This window comes from Delphinus delphis, chromosome 3 (assembly GCF_949987515.2).
Source record: "Delphinus delphis chromosome 3, mDelDel1.2, whole genome shotgun sequence".
Taxonomy (NCBI): domain Eukaryota; kingdom Metazoa; phylum Chordata; class Mammalia; order Artiodactyla; family Delphinidae; genus Delphinus; species Delphinus delphis.
This window is the reverse complement of record NC_082685.1, coordinates 6757324-6777735: the sequence shown is the minus strand read 5'-3', so window position 1 is coordinate 6777735 and position 20412 is coordinate 6757324. Positions and strand designations below refer to the sequence as shown.

The 20412-nt window shown below is 55.1% G+C and overlaps 2 protein-coding genes across 6 annotated transcripts; one reads left to right on the top strand and one right to left on the bottom strand.

Annotated features, from left to right (window-relative positions):
- The first annotated feature begins 888 nt into the window (after nucleotides 1-888).
- SH2D3A (SH2 domain containing 3A) lies at nucleotides 889-11543 on the top strand. Of its 2 annotated transcripts, none has more exons than XM_060006563.1 (10): nucleotides 889-982; nucleotides 3894-4030; nucleotides 5641-5990; nucleotides 6360-6436; nucleotides 7943-8415; nucleotides 8549-8664; nucleotides 8821-8995; nucleotides 9084-9195; nucleotides 9729-9914; nucleotides 10795-11543. In XM_060006563.1, exons 2-10 carry the CDS (start codon nucleotides 3962-3964, stop codon nucleotides 11055-11057), a joined length of 1821 nt encoding a protein of 606 aa, XP_059862546.1. In that variant the 5' UTR covers nucleotides 889-982; nucleotides 3894-3961; the 3' UTR covers nucleotides 11058-11543. The 2 variants fall into 2 exon arrangements, with proteins under 2 accessions (XP_059862546.1, XP_059862547.1); XM_060006564.1 differs by having other exon boundaries at nucleotides 10740-11039.
- A 300-nt stretch (nucleotides 11544-11843) lies between these two features.
- TRIP10 (thyroid hormone receptor interactor 10) lies at nucleotides 11844-20407 on the bottom strand. Of its 4 annotated transcripts, none has more exons than XM_060007578.1 (15): nucleotides 20333-20407; nucleotides 19045-19160; nucleotides 18904-18960; nucleotides 17891-18038; nucleotides 17752-17814; nucleotides 17444-17548; nucleotides 17229-17357; nucleotides 16470-16616; nucleotides 16156-16350; nucleotides 14941-15108; nucleotides 14568-14677; nucleotides 12926-13058; nucleotides 12568-12710; nucleotides 12367-12488; nucleotides 11844-12256 (listed from the first exon to the last, which is right to left on the bottom strand). In XM_060007578.1, exons 1-15 carry the CDS (start codon nucleotides 20354-20356, stop codon nucleotides 12108-12110), a joined length of 1809 nt encoding a protein of 602 aa, XP_059863561.1. In that variant the 5' UTR covers nucleotides 20357-20407; the 3' UTR covers nucleotides 11844-12107. The 4 variants fall into 4 exon arrangements, with proteins under 4 accessions (XP_059863561.1, XP_059863562.1, XP_059863563.1 ...); XM_060007579.1 differs by lacking the exon at nucleotides 20333-20407 and adding an exon at nucleotides 20122-20300; XM_060007580.1 differs by lacking the exon at nucleotides 14941-15108.
- Between the last annotated feature and the right edge of the window lie 5 nt (nucleotides 20408-20412).

The following is a 20412-nucleotide window of genomic DNA, read 5'->3' as shown; positions in this document are numbered from 1 at the left end:
AAGCTGGGCAAGCAAAGAGAACAGTCCTGGCATACAGTAAGCGCTTAATGGATGTTAGCTGCAGCTACTGCTTTCAATTCTGTTGTTATTATTATGCGCTCTCAATAAATTTGGCCAGAGCGTCCTCTGTCTGGTTCCAGATCCTTCCCTCCCCCACCTTTCTCACCCTTGTCTCCGGGCGACAGGATGGAAGCCCCCCTCCCCTCCTTCCCTCCACTTAGGAAACCACCTGAAAGTTTACCCCCCAGTCCTGCCAGAGTCTAGATCAGCTCCAACGTTCTGTTACTAGGAGAGGCTGTCGTGTTTTCCCGCATCTCTCTCCACAAAACCGGACACCCAATGGGGTTCCTTCCCGGAAACCGAGGGGGGTGGTCTGGAGGAAGCTCACCCGGTCACGTCACAGCCGCCACCACTCCCTGCCAGGCGAGAGAGCCCGTAGGGACCGCCCCGCCCCTGCCCGGAACACTGAGGGGCTTAGGAGACACCGCCTTGCCCCTTCCCAAGGGGCCAGGGATGCTTAGGACCAGCCGGAGGCCCTAAGCGGAATCGAGGGGCCTGGCTCTATGGGGCGGAACTAAAAGAGGAGTGAGGAGATGAGTGGGCGTGGTCAGCCCGAGAAGGGCGGGGGCAAATTTAAGGGGGCGGGGTCCACTAGTAGGTACGGAGTTTCCCAAGGGGGCGTGGTCTACGGGAAGAAGGTTTTATCTGAAAGGGGCGTGGTTAGCGAAAAGAAAGTTTCTAAGGGGGCGGGGCGAGAACAAGGGGGCGGGGTGAGAGCCCGGAGGTTACGGTTGGAGAAGGGGCGGGGCCTGGAGGGGCGGGGTTTAAATGGGAGGGACCAGGTGTTGGGGCTCGGTTCCCCTCGGGCGCGGCGGGTGAAGGCTGGACTTGGCTGGGACGGGGAGGGAGGGGTCGGGAGCCGCAGAGCCTCAGGCTTCCGCCAGGCCCCAGGTTCTTGGGAGCTCCGCGGGTCCCGGCCCAGGTGAGTGAGGGGCCCCAGGCAGATCCAGGACCGGGAGATTACTGGGGCAGGGAGTTCTCTTTTCCAGGTGGGGCCACCAGCTCTCGGGGAGGATCTGGGTGTCTGTCCACGTGCGTCCGCGAACGTAAAAGGGGTCGCCTGACTGGGACGCTGTGTATCACGCGTGTCCGTGTACCTGGGCGTCCTCCTCCAAGCGTGTTTTCTGTGCAACACGGAAAGCCTCCCTGCTTCCACTTTTGCCTGAACGGTGTTTTTAAACCACAGACCAGATCGTGCCCCTCCCTCACTTCAAACCCGTCCCGTCCCGAAGCTGCCCTTCCACCCCACTGAGATGAAAATTCGAGGTCCACCAGTTCCTGCATCGTCTCTGCCTATCTTACTGCTCTCCACTTCACTCCTGGCTCACAGCATGCAGCCCCACCAGCCTCCCTGATGATGTAAGATGTAAAAAGCAAGCTCCAGGCCTTTGCACTTGCCGTATCCCCACCTGGACTGCTCTTTCTCCACATCTTTGCATCACTGTCTCCCCTCTACTGAGGTCTCAGCTCCTACGTCACCTGGTGGGAGAGAGCCTCCTGACTACCTGTTTAAGGTGGCCTGCCCCAGCCAGCCTCCTTGACATTTCCCTGTTTTATCACCTTCATTGTTCACCCTTAGATATTACCTTCTTCATTCATCCTGCGCTTATTTGTTTTGTGTCTTGCCCACCGGAAGGGCCTTGGTCTCATTCATCACTGTTTCTCCAGGGTCTAGAACAGAGCCTGGCACGCAGTAAGCATTCAACCAGTCAATGTTTGCTCAAGTTTGAGGCTCCGCGTCCACCTGTGTCCCTGTGTCTCTGTGCAGGTGGCTGCCCTCCTGCACATGTGTGTATGTGTATGTGGCCAACAGAGCATGAATAATCCCCTTCCTCCTTTCGCCAAGCTTGCCTCTCACCCACCCCCTCTCCTGACTCTGCCCTGTTCCTCTCTCTTCTGCCCAGATATCCAGAAATTATTCCAAAGGACGCAGGGCAGGTGGATGACTTAATTGGCCTGTGGCTGACCTGTGCCCACTCTGAGCTCCCCCTGAACTAATCAGAGCCTTGTCAGCAACGCACCACCACACCCACTAAGGGGCACTTAAGACAGAGGAAGCTGGAGTCCGGGGACTCTTAAGACCAAGGCTGGGCCTGGCCCAGGTGACAAACAGGAAGTGCTCAGGCATCCAGGAGACACACCTGGCTTTCAGGTATGTGGCACCGGGAGACAGCACTCTGCTCAGCTCCCCCGCCCCTTAAGCCACCTAGGGCCAGTCTGGGAACTTCCTGACCCTTTCAGGCCCTCAGCCCAGCTGACTCAGGTCATAAGAATCCGGGTGCTATTTCCCTGCAGACCCCGCCAGGCCCAGAAGATCTTGGGGGCAGGGGAAGCAAAAAGCAAACCGCTTGCTTCCCTCCCATCCAGGGCAGTTTTTTCCACCAGACACTTGAGACACACCGGGGCCTGAGGCCTGCGCCATGATTAACATGTCCTAAAGCATCTGAGACCTAAATTTGACTGCAGTAATAAGGAAATGGATCTGCTCCAAAATATGAAAATCTGCAAATGCTTATTTGCTGACAAGTCTACAAAAATATGACCCTTTCATGTCCTTAAAAATGGCATTACATGGGGCTTCCCTGGTGGCGCAGTGGTTGCAAGTCCGCCTGCCAATGCAGGGGACGCGGGTTCATGCCCCGGTCTGGGAAGATTCCACATGCCGCGGAGCGGCTGGGCCCGTGAGCCAGGGCCGCTGAGCCTGTGCATCCGGAGCCTGTGCTCCGCAACGGGAGAGGCCACAACAGTGAGAGGCCCGTGTACCGCAAAAAAAAAAAGAAAAAGTGGCCTTACATTGGAAAGGCACCTATGGGTTAGATTTCTGTACAATCTAAGAATCTTTGAGTATGCATATAGGTGGCTGAGATGCTATGGACTTTAGTAAATTAAATTCTCCCCAGCCTACAATTTCTTTCACCCCAAGAACCACCTGGCTTGCTCCCTCAAAATCCTCCCAGTGTTCACCAACAGAGACCTTCCCGGGCCACCCTATGGAAAAATCTTAACTCCACCCCTTGAATCTTCATACCCCATCCCTGGTTTCAGTTTCTTGTTTAGGTCTCTCGGATCTATCCTATACTTCCTCATCTAGTTACTTCTTTTTCCAATCCCTGTCTTCCCTACTAGAACATCCCTAAGGACAGGAATTCTGGTCTGTTTTGTTCACTGCTAGGTCTCTAGTGCCGAGAAGGGGCATCTGGCACACAGTGGGTGCCCCATGAATGTTGGTTTGAGTGAATTTGTTAATTAAATTTCGCCAAAATGTAGCAGTATGTCATCTGCATAAAAAAACTGCATTACATTTGAAAGCAATGCAGAGGTCTTTTCCCTTTGCAAGAATCCCAGTGAAGGCATGACTCTTTCCATGAAATCACAGCCTATTCTAAATTAAAGTTACTCATAGCCAGATTTTAATCTGATATATATATATATATCTCAAATATAATTCAGATATAATTTATAATTAAGATATATAATCGGACTATGGGTAACATCTTTAACTTAAAGTATAAATATATAAATAGTTATACAAAAATGTTTATATATTTTAAATATAAATATTTATATATAATTATATTTATATATTTTAAATATAAATATTCTATATTAAAATATTATATAGTATACATTAAATATTTTAATATATTATATATAATTTATGTAAAGATATACTTTATATTAAAATACAATATATATTTTTATATATGCATATACAGAGAGAGTTGCATTTTAAGGTTCAATAAGATATGGGCTGCTGTCTTCAGAACCATGAGGAACATGGAAGGGCTGAGCCGGATGCTCAGGATTCAGGAGTAACTATTCCCATTTTACAGATGAGGAAGACTGGGGCCTTTTGGAAGTACAAAGCACAGCCCCTGCAGCCTCTACCCCTGAGAGCTCCATGCAGGTGCCACAGGATGGAGAGGACTTTGCTGGCCAACCCTGGTACCACGGCCCACTGTCCCGCCAGGTACCGCTGCCTCCTGCAGGACCTCAGGACCGTCTGATGGGGAGTCTCACCCCTTTGACCTTTGACTTACTGGGTACTCCTGGATCCCAGATGAGGGGCTTAGGGTCAAGGTCTATCGGAAAGAGTGGCTCAAGGGCTGGGGACTGTCTTGAAGCTTCGTTGGTGTGGCATGTCACTTCTTATATTTAAATTATCACTTCCTTTGGGAAGGTGTTGAGGATGGTGTTGGGGATTGAAGAGGGTCCTAATGACCCCTCAAACCACCCCTTGGCTCTGCTTTCTCTCTCTGGATCCCAGGCCACCCGTGGCCGCCAGGGGCCCATCTCCCTCTCAATCCAAAGTTCCTCACCCTCATCTCCAACTTAGGGGTCACCTTCAGGAGTTCCAGGACCTGGGGTATCCAATCAAATCATGAGAGGCAGTGTAGCTTAGTGGTTAAAACACCACACTTTAGCACCAGACAGCCTGGGTTCAAGTCCCATCCCTACAACTCACATTGGGTGTGAACTAGGGCAAGATATTCGATATCTCTGGGTCTCAGTTTCCCCATCTGTAAAATGGGCATAATAGTACCTACCTCTTGACCTTGGTAAAGGATGAAGTGAGTTCATACATTTTACAACTAAAACAGTGCCTGGCAAATAGCAAGGGCTATACATGTGCCCATTGTGCATACTGTCCAGTCCCCAGCCCCCATCACCAGCTCCACTTTTCCCCTCTGCAATGTTGTGGCCCTCAGCCCCTGTTTTCACACCAGCCACCATGGCTGGCATAAGACTGCTTGACCATTATTTTAAAGGTTGATTTAAAGGCCACAGTCTGTTTGGAAGGACCCAGTGAATGGCTTTTCTGGAAGCCACATTTGCATAGCAAGCTCAGGGCATGTCCTTGGGTTGGAAGTTGCATAAGTCAGTGCTGGCTAGTGGCTGTAAAAAACATTCCCAAGATGTCACCAGCCAGACTTGATCAACATTTAAGGGTGTGACTTCCCTGGTGGTCCAGGGAAGACTCTGCACTCCCAGTGGGCAAGACTCCACACTCCCAATGCAGGGGACCCAGGTCTGATCCCCTGGTCGAGGAACTAGATCCCACATGCATGCTGCAACTAAGCGTCCACGTGCTGCAACTAAGAGTCACATACCACAGCTAAAGATCCCGCATGCCGCAACTAAGACGCGGTGCAGCCTAAATAAATATTAGAAAAAAAAAATTTAAGGGCTAGTTCATGTCACAACCTGAGGGGATGCAGAGCTCCAAAATGAGTCAGACCCAAGCCCTTTCCATCCTGTGTCTTCGCCATCCCCTAGGGCTTTGGAGACATCAACTGACAGGACAGAACCTGTAGGATTGTACAGGAGAATTTTATTGGTCAGGTCGGGACATTCCCCACAGCCCTTCTGCCCTCATACCATTGGCCAGATCTTGTCACATGACAGCTAACTGCAAGGGAGCCTGGGAAATGTAGTCCAGAGGTATGCCTATGAAAAAAGAAGAAATGGTCTGACACAATGGTATCCAGTCTCTGGGTTTTTTTGAGTGGGTGGGGAGTCATCATTAACTACTGATACAGGCTTATGCCTAAACCCCTTGCCCCTGTCCTCCATCCCCAGAAGGCTGAGGCCCTCCTCCAGCAAGATGGTGACTTCTTAGTTCGTGCATCTAAGTCCCGTGGGGGCCACCCTGTGATCTCCTGCCGTTGGCGGGGCTCAGTCCTACACTTCGAGGTGTTCCGTGTGGCCCTGCGCCCCCGGCCAGGCCGGCCCACAGCCCTCTTTCAGCTGGAGGATGAGCGTTTCCCAAGCCTGCCTGCCCTGGTTCGCAGCTATGTGACCGGCCAGCGTACACTGTCCCAGGCCACGGGAGCTGTGGCATCCAGGCCAGTGACGCGGCAAGGACCTATTCGACGCAGCTTTAGTGAAGACACCCTCCCAGACGGCCCGGCTTGGACAGAGCCACTCAGGTACCACAGGCTCCCAACCTCCCTGACGACACCCAACACCCCCCAGGGTCCTCCACCTCGGCACTGTCCACTAGTGACATTGGCGGCCAGATTATTCTTGGCTGTGGGGGGCCGTTCTGTGCATTGTAGGATGTTCAGCAGCGTCCCTGGCCTCTATCTACTAGATGCCAGTAGAATCCTCTGTACGTCATTCCCCTAGTTGTGACGACCAAAAATGTCTCCTGACATGGCCAAGTGTCCCCTGGGGGTATCAGGCACCCTGGTTGGGATCCACTGGTTCCGAATGATGGGATGTAAGGTTTTACGGGTGTTGATGGGGGCTGCTCTGCGCAGAGTAGGACAACACATCTCCCCCATCTCTGTCCCCAGGGCTAGGAAGCGGAGTGACAGTCAGCCCGCAGGCTTGGAGCATATGGGGCAGCCAACAGAAGACCACCCTGGTTCAGGTAAGGGTCTTCCAGGACAATACATAGCTCAGAGATTGCTCTGCCACTCACTACCCAAGTGAACTTTGGCAGGTGACTTAACCTCCTGGAAAAAAGAGATGGTGATGCTCTCAATGTTGTCATGGTGACGAAAAAACACAGGACTAAGGAACTTTGTAGGTGCTTAAAAATGTGGGTTTATGATGATTCCAAGAAGCCCTCTGTTCTCTAACCACGGCTGACCTCTCTAATAATTCCTCTCACATCCCGTATTCACTCTGGCCACGTAGTCTTCCTTTCAGTTGCTGGAACCTTCCAAATTTGTTCCTGCCTCGGGGCCTTTGCATTTGCTTCTCACCATTGGAGAGCCCATTCCCTAATCTTTACCTGGCTGACTCCTTCTCATCTAATGTGAGTTCTTCAAAGCAGCTGATCCTGACCATCCTACATAAAGGAGGAGTCTCCCTTATACCCTGACTGCCCTGTCCACACCCCCCCCCCATTCAACATGAGCCCTCGTTGTGTGCCAGACACTCTGCTAAGTGCTGAGATATGTCAATGAACAAGAAAGACAAAGATCCCTGCTCAAGTGGAGCCAACATCCTACTAGAGGAAGAAGGGCCATGAACAACAAAAATGAGTCAATTACGTATGCTTTGGGTTAAAAATTAAAAGCAGGACACAGTAAGGAGTATGCGAATGGTAATGAGTATTACAATTTTAAGTAGTAGTTAGGAGAGGTCCCATGGAGAAAGATTTGAAGGAGATGAAGGAGGGAACGATGTGGATAATTGGATGAGAATGACCCAGGCAGAGGGAACAGCCATTGCAAAGGTCCTGGGGCCAGAACAAGAGTTTGAACTGTTCACTGAACCAAAAGGAGGTGAGTGTAGCAGAAACACTGGGAGTGAGGGGGAAGTCACGAGAGATTGGGCTCAAACTGTGAGGGCTTCTTGGACTAATATGAGGACTTTGGCCCTTATTCAGAGCGAGCTGGGAACCGTGGGGAGGTTTTGAGCCCCTATAACAGGATCGACTTAAATGCTTAGTAAATACAGAGTCTCCCAAAAGTCTGGGTGCAGTTTTAAGTTCCAATAACCTCAGAAGTAAATATGCCACAAACTTAACAGAAGACATCATTTGAAATTTTGATAAATTCAGTTTCTTTGATGCTTATGTAGCTTTGTGAATTTTGAATGACATTTTTCATTTTAATTTCATACAGTCAGGGCTTACCATCTTCAATCAGAGGGGCAAAAACAAAGAATTCAAACTTGCAATGTAGTATTCAAAAATTGCAAAACTACACACGTGTCAGAGAAAGTTCGTTTTCAAACCATTGGTAAGTGTGTAGCATCGATGTTGGTGAAGTTGTTCAATTTCAAAGCCGCACCAAGATAGGCTGGGATACCTGGTTATTGGCTGAATGAGTGGATGAACCAGGAGGTTAGTAGCCCATGAAGCCGCTGACCCCTCCCAGCTATCTTCTCTGTGTACCTCTTTCACCCCCTCTTGTATGACACTCAGGAGCTCCCACTATGCCTGCATCTGCCCTGCCTCGGACAGGTAGTGACTCCGTGTTGCTAAAGGTGCCCGTTCCCCTGGGGTCCATTGCTGACAGCCTCAGGGCCTCTGATGGGCAGCTTCATGCCAAGGCACCAACCAAGCCACCTCGAACATCCTCACTGATGTTGCCTGATGCCTCTGGATGCCCCCCAACGTACTGTGAGCTGGTGCCCCGAGTGCCCAGGGTCCAGGGAACACCTGCTGGCCACAGCTGCCCAGAGCCAGAGGCACCATGGTGGGAGGCTGAGGAGGAGGACGGATGTTTTGCAAGACCGCAGGCAGAGGTCTCTTTCTGCCCACCTGACAACCCCTTCTGCCTGCTGGGCTCCCAGAATCGGCCTCTGGAAACTGAAGTCCTGCATACTCTCCATGGCCTGTTCCTGGAGCACCATCCTGGGAGCACCGCTCTCCACCTGCTGTTGGTGGATTGCCAGGTGGGTCACCTACAGAGGTTTTTCCTCCCCAGGCAGGGGCTGAAGCCAGGACAAGGGCCAACCCCACCTCACATCTGTATACTCACCCTGCTCCCTTGACTTCTCTACTCTTACCCTGGCCCCCCATCGCCAGGCGACTGGCCTCCTGGGAGTGACCAAGGCTCAGCGGGGCGCCATGGGGGTCGCCTCTGGTCTGGAACTGCTCACACTTCCCCATGGGCATCGCTTGAGGTTGGAACTGCTGGAGAGGTGAGCCAGCCACCTGGAATCCCTAGGGTCTCCAAATCTCCCCATTCACGGTCCCCTAGGGAGGTGGGGCATGGGCAATGCCACCGACTGTCCCTCCTCACCCCCGCATTGCAAACCTCCCCACTGCCCCCAGACCCTTGCCTTCCGCCTCCACAGGCTCGAGACGCTGGCACTGGCGGGGGCGCTGGCAGTGCTGGGCTGCGCAGGGCCGCTGGAGGAGCGCGCGGCCGCCCTGAGGGGCCTGGTGGAGCTGGCCCTGGCGCTGCGGCCAGGGGCGGCGGGAGACCTGCCCGGACTGGCCGCGGTCATGGGCGCCTTGCTCATGCCCCAGGTGCGTAGGAAGCGGGGATGGGGAGGAGGCCAGAGAGCAAGTGATGGGAAAAAGTGGAGAGGAGGCGGGCTCAGCTCTCTTCCTCCAGGTGTCGCGGTTGGAACGCACGTGGCGCCAGCTGCGAAGGAGCCACACCGAGGCTGCGCTGGCCTTCGAGCAGGAGCTGAAGCCACTGATGCGGGCGCTGGATGAGGGCGCCGGTGAGTAGCATCTTTTGATGAGTGGTAACTAAGCGGAATCCCAATCTGGTCCTAAGCCCCGCCCGGGTCTTAGGTCCCCGCCCCTGCCTCTCTCCTAAGCCACGCCCCCTGCCCTAGGCCCGGCCCCTGATTCACATCCAGCTCTATGCTAGGCTCTGGCCTCTGGGTCTCGTGCCAAACCCCGCCCCTTCCTTCTGTCTTAGGCTCCACCTTGGCCTTACATTCCGCCCGTTGTTTCGGTCCTAGGCTCCGCCCCTTAAGCAAGGCTCCGCCCTCCTCGCCCTAACCCCCGCCCTCTGTGCGAGTCTCGGTCGGGAACTAATCCCTAGGCCCCGCCCTCACTCTGTCCCAGGCTCCGCCCCTGCCCTAGGCCACTCCCCGGTCCTGCTCTGGGCCAGGCTCAAGCCTCTGTTTCTGACCCAGACCCCAACCATTGCTTTGTCCTAGGGTGCCTCGGCCCAATGTATGTCGCACCCCTTCACCCTAGGACCCGCCCTCTGCCCGTAGCCCAGCCCAGACCCTTCCCCCAACAGGACCCTGCGACCCGGGGGAGGTGGCGTTGCCGCACGTGGCGCCCGCGGTGCGCCTGCTGGAGGGCGAGGAACTCCCCGGGCCCCTGGACGAGAGCTGCGAGCGGCTGCTGCGCACCCTGCACCGGGCGCGTCTGCTGGCCCGGGACGCGCCCAGATTCCGCGAGGCGGCGGCTCGGCGCCTGCGAGGTGAGCGCCTCCTCTGCGCCGGGTTGCCAGAGGGTCCCGGAACACCCCTCATGCTCCAACTCGGTGCCCCCAAACCCACCGGGCGAGGGACTAGAGCCTCCCACCACGCCTCCCAGAGCCCCACCCAAACTGGGACGGCCCGGCCCCACGGGGTTCTCACCCTAACACGCGCCGCAACCTGCAGTGTAGACGGAAACACTGCCCCCAAAGGGCGGCCCAGCCCCCCAGAGCCACGCCCACAGGGCCCAACTCCCACTCTTCCACCTGGCAAGGCCCTGCGCCTAGAGGATCTCGATCCGCCACCAAGAATGCCCAGCTCCCTCCTAAATGACTCAGACCTTCAACCTGGTAGAATAGAACGGCGCCCCCGCAGAGCTCAGAGCCACACCCGTCTCCTGCCCTGGGGCAGACCAGCCTCCAGGATCCCCGACCTGGGTCGTCCCTGCCTTCACTGGTGACCTTAGCCCCCCTGTCCCTCCAACATGGGCCAACCTCCTCCCCCCCCAAGTTTGTCGCGAAGGACGGCCCGGACCCCAAATCCCACCCTCGGGCGTGGCTCCATCTCCAGGCACAACCCCTCAAGTGGGTCCCCCAGGATCTCGCCCCAGGAACAGACTGCCCCGGTACACCCACCGAGCCCCTCAGCCACCCCACCCCCACTGCTGCAGACTCAGGAGCCCCCTCCCGGCTAACCCTACCCAGATGTCCAGGTAATCTCAGGCTGAGTCCCTCCGGGGTCAAAGTCCCGAGGGAACAAGGCAGTTGTGGGAGGGGCAAGGCAGTTGCCTGGGCCCTGCCCCCAGCCCCACCTGGCCCCGCCCCCAGGATTCCGGCCCCACCCGGAGCTGAGAGAGGCCCTGACCACTGGTTTCTTGAGGAGGCTGCTCTGGGGGAGCCAAGGAGCTGGGGCGCCGTGGGCCACACGTCTTGAGAAGTTCCAGCGCGTCCTCACCGTCCTGTCGCAGCGCCTGGAGCCTGACCATTGAGAGCACTGACCGCCCCCATCTTCACGCTGGGATACCAAGGCTTCCATGGAGACCAAGGAAGCCGCCCAAGCTTCCTCACACAGCCAAATGCAGTGGGGACCTGCACCCTGCCTCACAGGAGGGGACCTGGTTTGCAAGAACCCACCCTGTGCCCTAAAAAGGCACACTGATCCTGGCGGAGGGCAGCCTCCTCCCCACACTAGAAGACCCAGATGTCTGGAGGCTCTGGACGCCCTCTCCCACATGCCCCCTCGCATATCCCACAAAGGGTGAACGTGTGGCTTTTAATGTTAAAGAGAACTTGCAGATCTGTAAGAGGCCTGAGTTCAAATATGTTTTAAAAGCTGTGTGACTGGGCTTCCCTGGTGGCGCAGTGGTTGAGAGTCCGCCTGCCGATGCAGGGGACACGGGTTTGTACCCCAGTCCGGGAGGATCCCACATGCCGCGGAGCGGCAGGGCCCGTGAGCCATGGCCGTTGAGCCTGCACATCTGGAGCCTGTGCTCCACAGCGGGAGAGGCCACAACAGTGAGAGGCCCACATACCGGAAAAAAAAAAAAAAAAAAGCTGTGTGACTTCTACTAGATCACTTGACTTCTCTGTGCTGGCCTTCAACGTAAAAGTGGGGCCGTGTACTTTCTAGGGGTTATGGTGGGGATGAAAGCTCAACGTTTGAATGAGTTCATAGGTGAAGAATGCCTGGCACACAGTAGGCGCTCAACAGGTGCTACCTGTCCTTGGTGACCTGCAGTGAACCCCAAAGGGGTGATGTCTGGCACCCTCTTCCCTACTAGAGTCAGAGACAAGCACCCAACTCCTAAGAAGGGGCAGGGTTTGTCTATGGTGTCCCCAAGTTCGCTTCCCCTTCCTCGTTCCCTGTGTGGCCCTTAAGGAGGGTGGTATTTGATATCCAAGTCTCCTAATAAGGCACAGACTACAGGAGCTTTCCATCATTTTTTTATATAAAACAAAACGGCCCCAGCCGAGCGGCAGGAAGAAAAGATTCGAAACATGAGTATGTACATCGATGGTAGAAGGCACAGCGGGTCCATGTGGAGTGAGGAGTTGGGGGGTGGGGTTGGGGGCAGCAGGTTACACAGGTCTCAGCTGAAGCCACGGGGGAAGAAATAAAGTGCGTAGGTCCTGGGGCACCCCCCGTGGCCCAGAAGCAGCAGCCAACAGCCCCCCTCTTCCCGCCTCTGGCAGGGTTCAGTTGAGTGTGACACGGAGGTAGGAGGTGGGCACGTAGCCCTCACCTCCCTGTTTCCGCCTGACCCGGGTCCAGCCGTCGCCTTTATCTTCTTCCATGAGACTGAGGTCCTCGCCCTCGGCCATGGAGATGGTGCCCTCGCTGGACCCTGTCACGGGGGCGGCAGTGGGCTCAGGTCTGCTGGAGGCGGATCTCAACAGAACCCAGCCCCAAAGACCGCCCCCAAAGCCACCGATGCGCCACCCAGGCTGTCCTTACCTTCAAAATGGTAGATGGCCACACAGTGACCTATGGGGGATGCAGGCTCCTCCTCAAAATCTTCATCGAACTCCGTGTAGATGGGAGCATCCTGACCCTCCTCGGACGGGGGCTCTTCAGAGCTGGTTGGAGAAGGCAAAGCAGGTGAAGACAGGTTCACCCGGGGTCCGGGGACAGACCCACACCGGCCTCCCTGCTCACCTCTCCTTATCCTGTGATCCGTTGTTGCTGTTGCTGCTGCTGTCTGGTGGGGCGCTGGCTGGGGGGTCTGGAGGCCGAGTGTGCCGGCCCAGGGTGTCCCCCCGGTTGCTTAGGACCCGGCTCTCGGCTTCTGCCAGCCAAGCCTGAGAGGAGGGGACCGCACAGTCAGCTCCAGGGCCAGGCTCTGGGGTCAGCCCACTCTGGCCTGGAGGTTTCCTGAGATCACCCATGCACACCCAAGGCAGTGATGAGAAACAGCTGAAGCAGCCCCCCCAATACCTCCCTGTCCCCCTCCCTCCCCCAAGAAGTGACTCAGCCAGGCCTGCCGGCCCCGCCCCTCCCCAGGGTCTTCCCTGACCTCATACTTCTGTACTTCCAATTTCAGACGTTCGATGTTGTTCAGGGTTTCTGTGATCCGGGGTTCCAAGCTGGCCGGGTCCCCCATCTGGGGTGTCTTCTCATATACATCCTTCATTTTCTTCAAGGCCTCCCTAGGGTGAGACAGACGGAGGAGAAAGAATCCCATGTGATTTAACAAACAAAAAATGTGGGCTTTGCTTCAGGGAGCTCAGCCAGTGCTTCATAGCTTGGGTTCAAATCCCAGGGTGGGCATTTCTTAGTTATGTGAGTTTGGGTTAAGTTACTGAAACTGTGTCTCAGTGTGCTTGTCTGAAAAAGAGAATAATGGGATCTATATAGCTATGTCTATATATCTCCTGGGAGTTGTTGTGAAGATGAGAACAGTGCCTTTATGTATTCAGATATATATTGAGTGCATACTACATACCAGGAGCCTGTCCCAGGCATTAGAGATATAGCACTAAACAGGACAGTCAGGGTCCTACCTCTACTCACAATCTCTCAGGAAAACGGGAATTCTAATGATGCACGTAAGGGGTTTAGAATGGTGCCTGGCATACAGCAACACTCTCTAAACGCTAAGTATTACTATCATTAGTCCCCTGTCCCTACTTCCTCCATGAAATGGTTACAAGCATGGTCCTCTGGACTATGTCAAACCTGGGTTCAACTTCTTTCCAGTCCTAGTACCTGATGCACATGACAGATGAGGAAACTGGGAACAACTAGAATTCAAGGCCAGTCCGCCTGGACTCCAGAGCATGCACCCATAATCCCCCCATGATAAAAACTCAGGAATGACAGAGTTCTCGAATGGAACTTTACACCAATAAAAGCCGCTTTTGTACAAGAAGTTCTGTGCAAACGGCAAAACATCATTTGGCTGTCTGTCCACAAGTGGCAAACGTCATTCTTATTATGTAAGAGGACTGGGAAGAGAATCTTGTTGCTTGGAAAGAATGAGTAAAGATTTTCTTTTTTTCATCTGGCAGGTTTCTTTATCGTTAATACGTTAAGTGCTTTGAGTTATTAAATGAATAACCATATGCTTCTTTTTCTTTTAGCCAATTAATGAAGTAAGTGAGACGGATAGATGTTTTGATATTGAACCATCTTTGCATTACTGGGATAACACCCGAGTGATCATGATTTTTTTGTGGTCTTTTTTTTTTTTTAACTGCAGTAAAATATACGTAATATAAAATTTCCCATTTGAGCTATTTTTAAGTGTATGGTTCAGTGGCATTAAATTCATTCATGTGGCTGAGCGATCACCACCACCGCGTGATTTTTTTTTTTTTTAATACGCCATTGGACTTGCTTGGCGAGGATTTTGCAATCTAAGATCGTAAGTTAATTAAATAAGTCCATAATTTTACCTTCTTGAATTCTTGCTAACCCAATTTTGGAACTGAGATTCCACCAGCCTCCTAAATGAGCTGGCAGCTTTCGCTCTTCTTCTGTTTGTTGGAATGACTTCTGTAAGATGGGAAGTCACCATTTCTTTTAAGTGTGGTAGGAATCACCTAGAAACCCACCAGGGCCTGGAATTTGTCGGGGAGGAGATCTTCGAGTATCATTTCAATGTAATTCATTTATTATTTCACCTTGTTCCTTACCTGCCCACCCCCTCACCTTACCTCTGGTCGATCTCCTTCTGTAGTTCACGGTTCCGTTCTTCCAGCTGCTGCTGAAGCCGCTTTCTCTGCTGCTCCGGGGGCAAGTGGCTGAAATCCTCGGTCACCACTGTCTGCAAGGTGGAAGAAGGCTGAGCTCGGGAACACAGAGTCTGAGCTTCCAGGGTCTAAGACATGACTAAGACACACCAAGTCCACCTTCCTCCCCACCCAAGGTTCTTGGGGGGCAAGGCCATGCACAGAGCAAAGCAGGTCCAGGTGGGGCCGTGGAAGGAGGGGGCCCAGCCGGCGGCAGGAAGCGAGCCCAGGGTCCCGCCACCCGGCCGCTGGGCAGGCTGGGGCCGCCCACTCCTCCTCCCCCGGAGGCCTCACTTACCCCACGGCTGCCTCGAAGGCTGCGGAAGGATGCTAGCCGCGGTTTGACTGACTTACTGATCTCACTCAGTATGGCCAAGGGGTCGAGGCCGGAGCGGGGGGACGGGGGTCCGTTAGGTAATGCCGAGGGCAGGGGGCCCCCCAGGGGGGAGAGGGGTGGAGGGCACGGCTACCAGCAGGGGCCAGGGAGGACATGGGTCAGGAGGGGCAGGAGGACGTAGAGAACAAGGACGGATGAACAGAAGGACAATGGATGCAATAAAGAAAAAGGGGAAAAAAACCAAATGGAGAAAAGAAAAGAAAAAAAAAAGTAAGAAAACCACAACTCAAGATGCACAATCACACACACAGAAAATGCATGCAGAGAGCAACACAAAAATCTGGGAGGTGGCAGGAGGGCATTAATTAGATTGTGAGCCAGAAGGCCAGACCCCTCCCCCACCCTCCACCTCCCTCGCATCCTATGTCCAGTTTCTAGAATGGAGACTGGGGGTACAGGGAAGCCCATGTTTCTTGTCCCCCTCCCCAGCTTTCTGGGCTCACAGTCTAGAAGATGGAGGGAGAAGCATGCAGGAATCAAGGTCTCAGACAAATATGGGGCCATAGACGTCAAGGGCAAACTGAGAGAAGGGTCAAAGGCATGAAATACCAAAAGGGTTACAGCTGGGGTTTAAGCTGGGGGACGGTACGTATAAACTGAAGAAGGGTATCAAAGTATACACCAAGAGGGATCCGAAGTATAAAACAGGAGTCAAAAGGTATAAACTAGGGACATGGGGATTGTCAAAGGTGTAAGAAGCCAAGGGTGTCCAGGTATGTGCCTGACACTGAAAGCTAAAGATCCCGAGAAAAACCAGCCTAAGGGTGGGGCGCCCAGAGATGCACCGGAGGATTGGAGAGACCCAGGGGGGAGTCCCTAGGGCTGGAGTCCCAATCCCTCACCCAGCCCTGAATACCCAAAGCAGTTCTTCTCCCAGCATCCTGAGAAGCAGCAGACAGACGCCACAGGCCCCCCTCCTTGCCCCCCACTCCCCAGCCTCAGGGGACTCCCAGGCCAATTGCCCGGCCGCCTTCCTTCCCTCCAGCCCGGGCCAGCAGCCAAGAGAAAAATTCCTGCCCAGGACTCAGCGTTCCGGCGGCTGGGGCTGACTCAGTGGGGGCCCCTGCTGTCTCCACTCACACCCATCCCCTCCACCCCAAGGGCCCCGGCCCCCACCTTGTTCCTCTTGCTGAAGGGCCAGCGCTTAGCTCGGCTGCGGCCGGGGCCTCGGAGCTCAGGCCGTCCATCTGAGGGGGTGCCCAGGCTGCTGTCCGAGGGCACGCGGTTCATGGGCTGGCTGAAGTCTTCAAATTCCACGTCGCCCGGGCGGGCAAAGCCTGACTTGTGCAGCTCGATTAGGACCTGGGAGTCCTGGGGGAGGGGATGGTGAGGGGCAGTCAGGGGAAAGACTGGGTGCCTAGCCTTTGGGCTTCTCCTCCTGCCCTCTCCCACCCCCCCGCCCCTGTGGTCCACTGGGACCAGGCACCCACGTTCTTGGCATCCACAGCATCCGCGGCCACCTTCATGCCCTCCAAACACTTGGCGATGATGGGTACCACCTGCAGCTCAGCCTCGGACAGGAGCCTGTACCCAGCCCCCAGGTGGGTGGCCCGCCGCTCGTCCATGTCCTGCAGCTTCTGCGGGGACAGGGGTGTGGGGTCTCAGGGGTGCTGATGGAAGGGCCGGTGGCAGAGTGATTCACTACACGAGCATGATGGAGACCCACACTGGCCCCAGCCCCAAGCCCAGTCTGGCAGGGAAACACAGAATCGAACACAGAGACTTCCAGCTCAGTGTGGTCAGGGAAGAAACAGGAGGCCAGGGAGATTTCAGAGGAGAATTTGAGGACCTCCCCTCCCCTTGCCTAGGGAGTCAGGAAAGGCTTCTCAAAGGAGGTGAAGCCAGGGATTTCAAGAAAAAGCAGACCCAGCACCAATACTGCCAGTCCCAGGGCTGGGACAGAGAGCAGAGTACAAGGCTGAAACAGAAGAGGGGAAATTCGAGATCTTTCAGAGGTGTTGTTAGAGTTGGGGCTTGGAAGAATAAGCAGGAGTTGCAAAAGGAAAGAAAGACAAATCTGGCAGAAAGAACAGCTTGAGTAAAAGCGGAGCACACTTTGACTATTTGTTTCTAATTCCTTCTCAATTTAGAGATTAGGGCATTACAGCCAGGGTTTTGACAAATGTGTAGGAGTTGGTTAACTCTGAGGTTTCAGGGGCAAGGTGGGGCTGGGGGTGTGGAGCACTTACATTAAAGATCTGGGGCATCTGGGAAAAATAGAAGTGAGCCTGGTCTCGGTTGAAGCGCTGTAGTTGGGCTGCATATTCATTTTTGCTTTCTTCTGCCATGTGACTCCGAAGGTGGGCCTGTTGCTTGGCCTGAGGAATATCGAGGTGGGGGTCATGGCCCAGTTCCAGCCTTGCCCAACCCTGACCCCCAAGCGTGTCTCAGACCCCACAGGCACCTTCTCCACATCAGCCTTGGTGGCATTGATATCCTGGTCCAGCCGCTCGGCCGTCTGAGCTGCCTTCTCAGCCTCCCGGCAGTCCCGCTCAAACTTACGCTTACTCTGTGTTGGGGACAGAACCAGAATGAAGGAGCCACCAACCAAAGTTTCACGGACTGGTGGGAAGTCACCCAGCAAATGGGGGTCGGGGCTGGAAACCCACAGCAGAGGTGGCGTCCTGGCCAAACAGGATACCTCTGGGGATTGGCAACCCTCACCCAGCTGCTCGGGGCCAGAGCCACGCTTCTCCACACCCACAAACTCACATTCTCTAGCTGCTTGAAGCCACTTTCCAGCTGCTGCTGGGCCCGACGGCCTTCTTGGAAGTGCTATGGAAAGAAGGGGTGATAAGGCTCACCCTGGTTTCAGGGGCCCTTGGGAAATCCCAGAGAGGGGATCACCCACCATCTTTCTCTCCTGTTTCATCTCCTGTGAGTACTTGGCCAGCTCGAGACACACGTGGACACTGAGGTTCTCGGCCACCAGCTCCCGCTGGCCCGCAAAATCATTCACCTCCTGGAGAATCTGCACAAATGACTGTTGCTGGCTGAACCTGGGATGCGGTGGAGGGGGACAGGGGCTGAGGGTCAGGGTCCCCAGGAGCCACATGCCCCAGGACCCACCTCTGTATGAGAAAATGTGAGCCCCAAGACATTCACCCCAGAAGCAATGATGTATTCTGGTCTGCATCCCCAACCCTTGGGGGGGACAAAGGACTCACAATTCTCAGAATTTGGGGGGTTTTAGAAACGGGATATGATGCTTACGCCACCTTTTTGCATCACCCTAGTGGTGTCAGCGGCAGCATCCTGTAACCAAATACTATAAATGTTTTTGCAAGGAGAAATATTAATGTCCACGCTAAGTGGGATAAAAACCAAGACCGCAATGAACGTAATAAACATCAAGTCAGTTCAGGTCGGAGGTTGCCTCCAAACAAGTGACCAAAAGAACTTTTGATTTCTAGAGCTTTTTGGATTCTGGACCTGGGGACCTGGAATAAAGTGAAATGGTCTGGGCATTGTTTAAACACGTTATCTTAATCTTCACATGAGCCCCTACAAGGACATCATCATCATCCCCAATTCACAGGAGAGGAAAACAGAGGCATAAAACTTAAGTCACTTGCCCAGAGTCATTCATTTAGTAACTGTTGGAGCCTCTCCCATTTAACAGGCGAGGAAAATAGAGGCGGAGAACTTGAGTCAACTGGCGGAAGCAGTTTGGCTGGAAAGTAGTGGATTTAGAATTCCAACACAGGTAATACGGTTTCTGCATCCAAGCTCATACCTCTAGGTGGAACTGGGGTGAGAAGTGAGGGGTCTGTTTGGGTGGCCCAGCTTGAGGGAGAAGAAGTGGCTCCCTTAACCCCTGCCCTCCCAAATCTAGCCCTGCATCAATCCCCTCTTCATTCTTACTTGGATTCTGGGTCATCTTTGCCAGGTCTTTTAGGCATATATTTTTTCACCAGGCTCCTACGGAGAGAGGCAGGAAGGCTGAGCCCCCAGCCCTCCAACCGCTCCCCCTAACCCCAGGGCGAGGCCACCCTAGGGTCTCACCGCAGCTGCTTTGCATAAGCCTGCTCCACCTCCGTCCGCTCTTTCACGAACTTCACGTATCTGTCCAACAGGTCCAGACCCCACTGCGTGTGCCGCTCGAGCACCTCAAACTGATCCTAGCGGGGCATTGGGAGGACTGGGGTCAAGACCTTGGGACCCCACAGCCTCCGACCAAGCGGCAGGGGAGCCTCCAGGCTCCAAGCTCCGAGAAGGCGTGGTTTCCCGGCCGCGCCCCGGAGCGGCGCGGGGGGAGGCAGGAAACCCGCGGGAACCCCCTCCCCTTCCCGGGAAGGGCCAGGGAACAGGGGCGGGGCCCCAGCTGGACTACAGGGTCCCCTCTCCCGACGTCCAAGAGAGGTGTGGAATGGGACACGGCCACTCCCCCTGCCCCAGCTCCCCTAATCCCCCCCAGATTCCAGAAAATCCGGCCGGCCCGGCGTGAGTCAGGGCCAGAGGCGCAGGGTTCCCTGCAGCCTGGGGGGCCTCTGAATGGCCAGAGGGTGGGCACCAGGTTCCCCCGGTTGCCATGCTTCCCCGGGTGCCCCGAAGGGTGACTCAGTTTCCCTCACTGATTCCACTGCGCCTCCAAAAGAAATCCCAGCATTGGTGTGGGGGGCGATCTAGTTACCCTGGGACACCCAGGAACCGAGGAGTGCCACCGTCCCCAGAAAGAGGAGGGGTCAGAGGTCCCGGCTAGGAAAGGGGAAAATTTCTGGGACTTCCAGGGCACAGGTTCGAGGCGGTCAGGTGGCGGCCCCTCCCAGTGCCTAGGGCGGGCTGGGGGAGGGGGCTGAGGCCGAACCTCGCAGCCCCCTTCCCCCTACAGGGTCCCAAGCCCCTGGTTGTTGATTATAGGCAACGTGAGGGCGGTCTGTACTTCCAGGTCCCACGTGGGGTTGATAGTGGCCAGAGGGTCCCCTCCCCCGCCCCAGTCGGACAGGCGGAGGGCGGGCAGGGGCCCAGGGGCCGTAAGATAAGCCGCCGGCCCAGTCAGGGCGCTCAAAATAGGTGACCTCTCCCGGCCGCTCCGGCCTGGTCCCAGGACTTCTTTTGCCCTCCTCACTATAAACCCCGTACCTCAGTTTCCCTACGCCGCTCCGGCAGGGTCGCCCTCCGCTCCCGGGCGTCCTGAAACGCCCTAGGAAACTCCGAATGAGGGCGGAAAGCGGGGATTCCAAGGGGTCGGTGGAAGGGAAAGCGCAGAGACCCTTCTAGGGTACTGCAGGGGCAAAGCGGGGGTCTGGACCCCAGGAAGGGAGGAACTTGGAGCCGGGCGGATCGGACTCACCCACAGTTCGGTGCCCCAATCCATGCTGCTCCCGCCGATGCCAACGCCGCCGCCGCCGCACCCGGTCCCCACCGCCCGCC